At 34.2% G+C, this 12446-nt stretch overlaps 1 protein-coding gene across 6 annotated transcripts in view; it reads right to left on the reverse strand.

Annotated features, from left to right (window-relative positions):
- Positions 1-12446, reverse strand: part of PDE10A (phosphodiesterase 10A) — a 394590-nt gene that overhangs the window by 15520 nt on the left and 366624 nt on the right. For 5 of the 6 annotated variants that reach the window (XM_074188006.1, XM_074188008.1, XM_074188007.1 and 2 more), the window contains 2 exons: positions 10690-10770; positions 3188-3276 (listed from right to left, as the gene is read on the reverse strand). In XM_074188006.1, coding sequence (XP_074044107.1) covers positions 3188-3276; positions 10690-10770 — 170 coding nt within the window. Of the gene's footprint in view, positions 1-3187; positions 3277-10689; positions 10771-12446 lie in introns of those variants that run through there. The other variant, XR_012468598.1, reaches the window with a different exon arrangement.

The following is a 12446-nucleotide window of genomic DNA, read 5'->3' on the forward strand; positions in this document are numbered from 1 at the left end:
CAAATAGAATAAAAATAAATTAAATTATTATATTATAAATTATAAATAAATAAAATTATTAATATAATTAAATATTTAATATTAATTATTATATAATATAAAATATAAATTATAATTATAAATTAAAATTAATAAATATAATATATAAATAATTTAAAATAATAAATAATATAATATAAATATAATTAAATAATTTAATAAATAAGCAAATTTCCTAGATAACTGAAGTTGATTCTTTCAAATTTCAGTTTATTTTTCAAATTTAATAATTTTTGTAATGAAATATTCATGTAGTTTGAATTTTCCTATTTTTATAAATAGAATCTTACAGAAAAAAACTGTTTTTGATAAACAAAACTCTTATGTTATTTCACAAATAACTGTACTATATGTGTAATAATATGTCCTCAAAATTATAATGTTTCTTTTCCCTAGTCTGGGTCGACTGCATTAATATTTATTCCTTTATCTAATTTTTATAAATGTCTGATTTTTTTTCTTTGTTGACTCTGGCTGTATCCCTAATCCCCATTCAGTGATTCAAATCTGCTCTGTGCCTAAATTAAGAGATTAAAGACTATGAGTGAAGGCCTCAGTAACTCTCCTATGATTAAAATACATGAACTTTAGTCTGTGGCTTTATAGATAGTTATATTTCTCTGTTCATATTCTGGTTTTTGGTTGTAGATTAGAAAGTAACATAAAAGATCTTAGTAAATTATATATTACTGATTTTCATGTAATTTCCTCTTTAGATTGCATTCATGAACATTATTTGCTCAATTCAAGGCAATAATTCTTCAAAATGAACTGAGAAAATGGAAAGTCTTTACTTTTAAGCCTTCATCATGATTTTGTGGCGTTGTTGTTGTTGTAGTATTTGTTTTTGTTTTTTAGTTTTTGCAAGGCAATGGGGTTAAGTGGCTTGCCCAAGGCCACACAGCTAGGTAATTATTAAGTGACTGAGGTCACATTTGAACTCCTGCCAGTGCTCTATCCACTGCGCCACCTAGCCGCCCCCAATGTTGTATTAGACTTGAAATTTCATTAGTATAACTCACAGGGGCCTCCCAATTCTAGATCTATGGGAATTCATTCAAATCAACAATGCTGAAAACACATAGCTCCAAAAGTATTTAAATTATAAGCAGAATTCTGAGAAAATGTGACACAAAAAAATGCCACATTAATTTAAATTAATATTAGAGCAGAAAGTTTTAAGACTTATTGATGCCATGGCACAGAACAACTAGTTAAATTCTGTGCCTTTTTACAACAAACTGTTAAATCTTATGCTTTAAACTATACTTGATGAAAATGTTATAGAACTATGTTTCACCATTCCTGGGAAATAGTATGTTATAGAAATTATGTTCTTGTAACTGCCTCTGTACCAGACCTTGAATTGATAATAACTATCTGTGTATTCTTTAGAGACATCTGCTGTATGAAAAAAGAACAAAAGGTAGAGGCTAGAGATCAGTGAAGTATATCCTGATAATAAATTGTTAGCTTTGTTCCCCAGAAGTGCATCTTTGTCATCCCTGAACATCCTGATGTAATACTTTCACACTACACCTATGCAACCCCTATACCTTTCCCAGTATATAGACCATTCTCTTAATCTCTATATAAATCCTGTTTTTTTCTGCTAGCTGCTTATCATTTAGAGATAAAGTATATATGTAATAAGTTTTGTACCTGCATTTTAAAACTTATTTATCCCTTATAACTCTGAGCTGAGTCTTCATGAAATTCTAACACTATTTGAACCCTAGCTCACTACCTGAGCACAAACTGCATTACTATTATTTGAATGAGATTATTATTTCTTAGCTGAAGGCTTCCTTTTATTTGTAAACTTTCAAAATATCACACTAAAAGATTATTGAAATATATTATAGATACAAAAAATTATAGGTAGCAGTCAGTCACATAAAATTCTCCAATAAATCATGGTAAAGAAGAGCTTAAGCTGAACAACATGGTTATTTACAATTGAGTTGCTCAATATAGAGAGATATTTATGGTTAAGGGGGGGAATTTGATACATGTTAAATTAGATTTAAGTACTAACTTTGAAGTAACAATTAGGAAGGAACTTAAAAAATCCACCTTTGATCCATCTGCTATCTTTTGTTCTCAATTTCTCCTCCCTTTCAAGGCTACACTTCTTGAGAAGGATGTCTACAATTAGTGCCTCCACATCTTTCCCTCTAATTCTCTACTTATTTCTGTGCAGATTGGAAAAGACTGGCAGGTTTTGTTGAAATGTTATTTGCTAAGGAATCTTTCAATGAACTAATGATTAAAGACTCAAAAAACTAAATTATGAATGAAAATAAATGGAAGCTCAATTTATTTTTTAGTTTAAACACATAGTCCAAGAGGCATAACTGAATTTGGTGATATATAGATTTGGACAAATGAACATTCACAGGTGTATTAGAAGCACCTCCTTCAGTTTACATTAAAAAACAAAACAGATGAATCAATCAGTGAATCTTAAAGGAGAAAGATAAAGTCTTATTCATTTAATCACAGTGATATTCTGTTTTTCAAACTTCCTTCCTTCATTATTTTGTGCAGAGGCCTTGGAGCAACAGGTCATCAGTGTTAAAGGGGGAAAAATTCAACATAACAAATATACTTTGCCATTCAATGACAAAATTGAAATGAGGGATTCTGGAGCCTAAGAGAGACTTACTCTCTTGGTGGAAAGCAATAATTCATGGTTTGTATTTTTTATTGTAATATCAATTAAATATGATATTCAATTTTATCTCATTGAAAATATTTAGCTGCTTAAGTGTATATAATAATGAGATTTCATATTTGATCAAATGAAATAATGTGGATAAACTACTTTACAATCTTGAAAGTGTTCTGTAAATGTTAATTATTATTAGTATTATTTTTTGCAAGGTAATGGCTTGCCCAAGGCCACACAGCTAGGTAATTTTTAAGTGTCTGGGGTCAGATTTGAACTCAGGTCCTCCAGACTCCAGGGCTGGTGCTCCATCCACTGCGCCACCTAGTTGCTCCCACTGATTATTATTATTATTGTTGTTGTTGTTGTTGTTGTTGTTATAGTATTTACCAATAGCTGCAATTTCAAAGAAAAAGTCACTTACAAACACTTGGTAAAATTTTCAACAACACTCCCAAAGGGAGCAGTGGTCCTTACCTGCAAGCCCGGAGCAGGGGTCCAGTAGGGGGGAAGATCTGCATTAGGGTGGTATAGCAGGGAATAGCTACAGCATTGTAGAAGCCAATCTGTGACAAAGATGAAAAAATGTTGATGGAAGGCATTAGTTTGTGAATTATTTTGTAAAACACTACCAAGAAGAATAGCAATTATACTTTTAAGGTACTCTCTGCACTATCATCAAAATTAAATTGTAAAAATAAGACATGTAGCTCTAGAAGGGAAAACAAATTCTTTAGAACTTTCAAAAAAGCAGGAATTTCATCAATATGGATCAACCTTCCACTGAAAGGGATGGCAATATCCTCCAACATATTTGTGAGATGGGAGTGTTTTGTGGGAGGAACAGCAAGGAAACCAATATCACTTTATTGTGAAGTATGTGCTGGAATAAGATGTAAGAAAATTAGAATAGAAGGGTCTGAATTTAAACACCCAAAGGAAGATTTTAATATTTGATTCTATAGGAATTAGAGAGCCCTGGGAGTTTGGGTAGACAGATGACATGGTCAGACCTGGGTTTTAGAAAGATCATTTTAATGGCTAAGTGAAGGATAGACTGTAGTAGGGAGACTCGAGGCAGGGAAATAACAAAAATCTATTGCAGAAATCCAAGCATGAGTTGATGACAGTTTGTATCAGATAGTGTGTCAGAGAAGAGAAGGAAAGATATGTTATGAAGGCAGAACTGACTGATTTTGGCAACAGATTAGATATATGGGCTTTAAGTTCAGAATCAAGGATAAGACCTAGGTTTGCGGGCCTGAGTGGCTGGAGAGTAATTATAGGGAAGTTGGGAAGGTTAAAGAGGTTTGGGGGAAAAAAGGTCATAAGTTCAGCTTTGAACATGTTGACTTTAAGATGTCCATGGGACATCATATTCAAGTTATCTAATAGGTAGTTGGAGAAGCAAGCTAGGAGGTCAGGAAAGAAAGTTCAGGGTTGGATAAGTAATTTGAGAATCATCAACTTAAGAGATAATAAGAATGTATGAGACCTCATGAGATTGCCAAATGAAATAGTACAGAAGGAGAAGAAGGAAGGACCAGGATATTATGATGGAATAGTCAGATAGACATGAGTAGAATCCTAAAACCCTAGAGAGAGGGGGGAATATCAGATAAAGAGTAGAGGTGAGCAAGAATATCAATGGCTACAGATAGGTCAAGAAAGATGTCAACTGAAAAGAAAACCATTAGCTATAGGTCATCAGATAACCATATTTATAAATGTGTGCAAACATGTGTACATGTATATATAGGCATATATTTATATCTATCTATCTATCTATCTATCTATCTATCTATCTATCTATCCACATTCACATGTATTCATATAGCTTGAAATAAATTCAACAGAAGCCTCACTATAATGCTTCACAGAGGTATAGTTGTGACCCTGGATTTTCAAAATATATCAATGGGTTGTAGTTCCAATGGGCTCTATCACATCAGACTTTGCCTGTTTTTTAAGTTAGCCTAAGTAAACGCCAAAGCTCTCACTAGTTTGCCTTGGAAACACTGAATCAAGTTTCTAAATGGATTCTGGAGCAAAAGAACCTACAAAAAGATGTAGTGAAACAAATTTCCAATTCAAGACTTTAAATGCAAAGGCACAAAGGACCTATTACATTAAGGAAAAGAAGGGGAAAAAAGTGAGCATCATTTGAACCTTACTCCCATTGGATTTGGCTCAAAAAGGAGTGAATTAGTTTGTGAATTATTTTGTAAAACACTACCAATAAGAATGGCAATTATACTTTTCAGGTACAGACTCCATTGGGTATAGTAACTTATAATACCCTATAGGGAAATAGGAGAGTAAAGGGGGAGTTTACAGAAGGGAGAGCAGAAGTAGGGAGGAAAAGGAGAAAGAAAACAGGGAGGGCAGATTGAGGGAGGGGATGGTCAGGAGCAAAACACTGGAGAAGGAGGGACAAAGTGAGAGAAAAAGCACAAATGGAGAAAAATAGGATGGAGGAAAATACAGTTAGTTAATCACGACTGTGAATGAGATGAACTCTCCCATAAAATGAAAGTGGATGATAGAGTGGATTAAAAACCTGAATCCTACAATATGATGTTTACACAGAGTAAAGGTAAGAGGCTAGAGCAGAATGTATAATACTGAACCTGAAGTGGGGGGGGGGGGGCAGTAATCCTGATCTTAAGACAAGCAAAAGCAAAAACAGACTAATAAAAAGAAAAGGAAACTACATCTTGTTAAAAGGTACCTCATGGGGCAGGAGGATCTGAGGTTCAAATGTGGCCTCAGACACTTAATACTTGCTTAGCTTTGTGACCTTGGGCAAGTCACTTAACCCCAGTATCTTGGGGGAAAAAATAGACAATGAAGTATTATCAATACTAAACATACATGCACCAAGTGGCAAGAGTATTCAAATTTTTCAAGAAGTTAAGTGAATTACAGGAAGAAATAGAGAACAAAAACTAAACTAATAAAAGACTTCAAACGTATCCTCTCAGAACTAGATAAATCTAATTGTAAAACAAGCAAGAAACAAGTTAAGGAATTCAATATAATTTTAAGAAAAGTTAGATATGATAGACTGCTGGAGAAAATAATGAGAAATAGAAAGGAATATATCTTTTCTCAGTGGTATATGGCACCTACATAAAATTGAACATGTTTTAGGGTATAAAAATTTATAATCAAATGCAGAAAGGCAGAAATATTAAATGCATTTTTATAGCTCATGATGCAATAAAAATTCTAAGAGTCACAGAAATGTACTAATTAGAAACTAAATAATCTAATCCTAAAGATTGTGTGGATCATGGGGGTGGAGCCAAGATGGCAGTGTGAGGGCAAGAATTCCTAGAAATACATGCCCCCAAAACACCAAAAGCTGTCAAATTATGACTCTGGCTGAAATTTTAAGGGGCATAACCCACAGAAAGACATAGTGATACAATTACCCACTCCAGGACAACTTAGAATATCTGCAGGAAAGGTCTCTTTCACTGGGACCAAGGGTAGGAAAGGGTCACAGCACAGCTGGGCTGCAGTGCAGCCAGGCCAGAGCAAACCAGCTCCAGTCTTCCAGGAACAGCCCATGGGGTGCCTGGGTCCCTGGTGGGGGGGGGTTCCAGGCCCAGGTTTTTTGGCCTGGGGACCACCAGGGTTGGCTTGAAGGGGTGGTGAGTTCTCTCAACAGAGCGAGCATGGAGCCTGGCCAGCGCCAGCCTCAGATCATCCTTGCAAAAACCTGCAGAGCTTCAATGCCAGAGTGCTCATCCCACAGATAGTAAGGGGGTGGGGAAAGACTGCAGAGGGCTCTCTGCTATCCCTGGGGCAGGACTCTGCTGTATGCCCACACTCAGATCCAGGTAGCAGTCTGGGGCCCAGGGGAGCAGGGACCCTCCTCACAGCTCCAGGACAGAAGAACGAACTTGGGTTCATCCACAGACAAAAGAACAGACCAGGAGAGTTGTCAGAGACTCTCATAAATCTTGAAAACTCCCCATAAACTTGTAGTGTAGTAAATCAGTCATAGTCTGAGGAAATAAGCAAACCACAGAAAAAGAACAATCTGACTATAGAAAATTACTTTAGTTCCATGGAGGACTCTCAGAAGATGACAAAGTCAAGAGGACCTGAGTTCAAATCCAGTCTCAGACACTTAATACTTACTTAGCTTTGTAACCTTGGGCAAGTCAACCACACTGCCTTGCAAGTTCCCGAATCCAAGAGAAACAGGAAATGGGTTCAGGCTACAGAAGAGCTCAAAAAAGATTTTGAAAAGCAAGTAAGGGAGGTAGAGGAAAAACTGGGAAGAGAAATAAGAGTGATGCAGGTAAATCATGAAAACCAGCAGCTTGGTAACATAAATACAAAAGGCAAATGAAAAGAATGCCTTAAAAAGCAGAATTGGCTGGTTGGAAAAGGAAAAGGAAAAAAATGTAGAATGGAGCTAAAGGAAGCTGATGACTTTGTGAGAAATCAAGAAACAATATACCAAAAGAAAGAAAAATTGGAGGAAATGTGAAATATCTCTTTGGAAAAACTGACCTGGAGAAGATCACAGATCCAGGAGAGATAATCTAAAAATTATAAAAAGCCTAGGCTTCATTTTTTCAAGAAATAATATAGCAAACCCTGAGATCCTAAAGGCAAAGGTTAAAATAGAAATTGAGGGAATCACCAATCACCTCCTAAAAGAGATTCCCTCCCCCCAAAGACTCCCAGGAATATTATAGCCAAATTCTAAAACTCTCAAGTCAAAAAGAAAATAGTACAAGCTAAAAACATGTAGAAACAATTCAATTACCTTAGCCCTATAGACAGGATTACACAGGATCTGACAGTGTCAACATTAAGGACATCTGAGAATCAAGTACCCAGAAAAAAATGAACATCCTCTTTCAGGGGAAAAGATGGACAATGAAACAAGGGATTTTCAAATGACCAGAGCTGAACAGAAAGTTTGATCTCCAAGTACAGAACTCAGGTGAAGCATAAAGGGGTGAATGAGGAGGACTAATTATGAGGCATTTAATACTGTTGAACTGCATGAAGTCATATGAAACCTCATTTATAAGAGCAGTTTGGAGGAGCATATATAGACAAGGTACAGTAGGGAGTTGGATATAATGGTATAATATAAAGATGGAGGCAAGGGGTGTTAAGGAATGTACTGGGAAAAAAGGAAAGGAGAGGTAGAATGGGCCAATATATTTTCCAAAAAAGTCAAAAAACTTTTGCATTGGAGTGGAAAGGGAGAGTGAGGGGGTATGAGTGAGCCTTCATTCTCATCAGAAATGGCTCAGAGAAGAAATAACATCCACACTTAATAGGATATAGAAATCTATCTTACCCTAGAGAAAAATGAGTGAAAAGGGATGGGATAAGGGGGATGAGGGAGGAGAGAGAGGGGAGTAGGTGATAGAAGAGAGGGAAGATAGTGGGAGAAGGGAAGTCAGATACCACACACTTCTGAGGAAGGCTGGGGAAAGAGAGAATAGAATCAATGGGAGCAGGGAAGAATAGAGGGAAATACAGCTAGTAAGAGAATTGTGAGGAAAGATACTGAAGCAACTTCTCTGATGGACTAATGATAAAGAAAACACTCTTTTTTTCTCTCACATTATTTCTCTTGAGGTTTCTCACCTGTTTTTTTGGGGGGAGGGGATTATGTTTACTTTCACACCAAGGTTATTGCAATAATATGAGAATAAATAACCAAAAAACAAAACAAAAATGTGTGGATCATCAAAGAGAATGACAATAATGAAATAACATCAAAACATCAAATCAAAGCAATTATTAGGAGAAATTTTATAACTCTTAATTAAAAGAGATAGAAAAGGTCAATGAATTGGAGATGCAACTAAAGAACATCTGCTGTTCAGATCTGTTATGAGTCACATGACTATTTGATATCATTAGAATATGTTCAGGGTCATTTAAAAGTACAGCTTACTCTTTTATATATAACCCAGTCCTTGTCTTCCTCTTTTGCACTTCTGGGTCTGGTTTATTGAGCAACTGCAGTGGCTATCCAGTTAACATGAAATGAATTTATAATTCTCCAAACTGTTTTTAACCAAAAGATTTAGCATTTACTAGAAGGCAGAAAAGAGGTCTTGAATAGTTTTGGTAAAGTTAGAAGTCTGGCTTGGAATATGATTAAGCTTTAGCTTGAGAATTCAATATTAGGTACAAAGCAGCTCAGGCATATCAAGAGTGATTTTTATTACTGGCAAGAGGTAAACTGCACACATGCATTTCAAAAATTAATAAGGAAATAAAAATCACTATACAATAATTAGCCTTACATACATCTTTTCAGGAAAACAGGTTTTCAACACAGAGAAGGAATATAAATTTTTAAAACCAAGAAGTCTCTAACATTTAATTGATTTTACATGAGTGAATTTTACATTGGAATAAAAACACTGGCAAAAGTTTCATTGTATATTCAACTCAAGATTATACATTAATATATTTTTTACAGTATAAAGCATGAAACATTATTTAATAAACAAGTATCCATATGGCTAGCCTCTTAATGAAAGAAATGCTGGCAACAGAACTGAGACTATTTGATTATATAGCCCTTTAAAAAACAACTTCTTTTTCATCACAAATGGTTTAGAATAAACCAAAAAGCCCTTGGGATTTTGGCAAACCCTAAATCATATGAGTTTTAAAAGTTACATTACATAAGAATCCAAGCTCTAAAATAATCAATACACAGTGATCATCTTTTAAACTCAAAGTACATCTCTATAAATGAGGAATAAAATAAAATCTCATTTTCAAATTTTTACAATAAATTATTTTTCATTATATCATCAAATCAGTGGTCTTTTCATTTTTAAAAATTATTTCACATGAAGAACTCACATCTAAAATATTAGTAAAAGAAAACTAAACAAATTCTATGTATTTAACCTGCCTCCTGGCTGCCAAGCAGTAGAAACCTTTCCTTAGATGCTTTAATCCTTCTCTGAATTTCTACCTTGAGGCCCAACTTTCCTGGAGATTAACTCATCAGGAAGATACCAGCAATCCTTCACTTAATTCTATAGACATCTTTTTACTGGTCTCTCCAGGTGCCTCATGGCATACATTATACTCCCCTACCTCTTTTAGCACTTAAATTAGGATTAAATTGACTCCATGATTGCTTCAGGAAGAAGCACATTAACATGACCCCACAATACCTCTAAACTTAAATGAAAAGATGCGAAGTATTTCTCCTGGGTTCCTACTCCCATGTATAAACTATCATCCCTGACATGTGAGCTGGCTAGGGGCAAGCAAATATAAATACATTTTTATTTATACTGTACTTGTGGCAGTTAACTACAGTGCTTGGAATATAACTGTTATTTAATTAATACATGCCAGATGTTTTAAGATCATGAGTGAGTAGGACAAAAGGCAAAAATAGAGAGTTTCTTGTACAAGGGTAGATAACCTAGTAATGTCTGACAAAGATATGTAGCATAGCATGCTTTACTGTCAAATATTTATAGCCTCTATTACAGTTAGTATTTGCTCTGATTGGCCATTTTGGGCTTGAAGGAAAGAAATTAGACATTTACTCTGTCTTTCTCCTCTCAATCTGTAAAACAAACCCATGAAGCTTTGAAATCCAGATGTGGGAATTCATAATCTAAAGCATTTACCACCACACAATGGCAACCCTCAGGGTAAAACTTGTAGAAGAAGGGGGGGGTCACCAGTCTTTTGCCTTATTAGTACAGAATTCTCTACATTTAGGTAACTAAAATGCTTTAAACATATGGAAGACTCAAGTTTCAAGGTGACAAAAGGGCTGATATTTCTACTTTCTAAAGAAGATGGCTATTTGTTTTCATGAGACCTAGAATAATACAACCTTGTATGTAAAATATGCTGTGAGATTTCACATGTGCTTTACTCACTTGGGAGTCTCCTTATATGTAATTTATGACTAAAATATAATATTTGTTTAATGAGATAATTCATACTTGGCCTTGAGGGACTTCATCTTTTTTGTCTCTGTCCATCATAGGGATAGGCTGAATTCCAAATTTCTTCATTTCATCACCCTAGAGTAAAAGAAAAAAATAGGAAGAGTAATGCTTAAACAATCAATAAGTATCGTAGCTTACTAAAAGATAATTTTCAGAAAAAGTTCAATAGCATTATTCTTTCATAATATGATGTAATTTATCAAGTTTCTCTCATTTTATCTTAATGTTTATTTAAAGATTTTACAGTTAAAATAGCTAAGAATGCATCCATAATTTTTCTCCTTCCTCCAAACATTAATGAAGGATTTGAAAGAAATAAAATGTCCCACAAAATCCTCGCATTGGAAGCTATCAGAGTTTATTTGGACCACAGGGAAGATTCAAAACAAAAAAGAAGGGAATACTCGAAATGATAACAATGTCTTCTCTTTCCTCATAAGTTTTCAAATTCTCTTTCATGCTTCTAGTGAATAGGTGGAGGAATGCTAATAATAATAATAATAATAACAATAATAATAAGCTATTGTTTAATAGAGTTTTGCAGTGTGAAAAGTAATTAATATATGTTATCTTAACTCAATCCTCACAACCCCTCTGTGATGATGTCGGGACTATCAGTATCCACCACTATGAAAATGAGAAAACAGGCTGAGCTAAGTGAGAAGCTAAAAATCATCAAGTTCCTGTTTGAAGTAAAATTGGAACTCTGCTCTATCTACTGTACACTCAGATGCCCATTTAGAAGCCTTTTGTTCAAGCTAAAAAGTACATAATATTTATATTATATATATATATAAGTATATAAGTACATAATATGTTCCATTTCTACATTACATTTTCCATGAATTTCTATGTACTATTTAACTATTATAATAATAAAATTCATCCATTAGGACTTATGCATTCCTCTTATTTTAACCAGCTATATCCATTGTCTCAAGCCCACACATACACATTTACATGCAATTAAATATTCAGGTAATCTGAAAATTAAAATTACAGCTCCATAAAGAATCATAGGACTAAAAAGGTAATCCTTTCATCCACTTTTGTTTTCAGGCAGACTTGTATCTTAACATTTCTAACTAATACTTTTTTATACTAATATTAAAGAAAATTTAGTATACATACTTAGTATCATACTTGGCTACTATTATGAAAAAAAACACCTGTCTCATATTTCAGGTCTAGTAACTATATATTTTGGAAATCCAATCATTTCTATTACATTAGAATTTATTGAGTACAGGATATAGTCACTAATTTATGAGCTCTGATGATTTTCATACGATTGAAGCAATTTTTTCTAAAAGAACATAATCAAAATGGTCAGAGTTTAAGAATGGAAATAATAAATTTTAACCTTATTTTTTTCCTGCTACAAAATTAATCATATTCTCTTTTGCTCTAGTTTCTGATTTTCCAGTTGAGGCATATAAAACAAACACTTTAGATCTCGTGTATTTTTATTCCTTGTCATTAATTTCAGTTTTCAAGCATTTAATGATGATGATAATTTTTCCCACAGAAAAGCATAACAATCTTAGAGAACCAATGGACTTTATTAAAGGAAGAAACTGGCTTAAGACCCATGCAAAAAGCAGTTTGGCTCCAGATAGCCTCACTTTCCAACCAAAGTATACTTATATAACTAGTTCTCATTTATCACTCCTAATCATTTGAAAAGCAGCATAGCATAAGAGATGGATGTCCAGCCTTGCATTCAGGCTAAGTTTAAAGTTGTTCCTCTT

The sequence above is a fragment of the Macrotis lagotis genome, chromosome 5 (assembly GCF_037893015.1).
Source record: "Macrotis lagotis isolate mMagLag1 chromosome 5, bilby.v1.9.chrom.fasta, whole genome shotgun sequence".
NCBI lineage: Eukaryota > Metazoa > Chordata > Mammalia > Peramelemorphia > Peramelidae > Macrotis > Macrotis lagotis.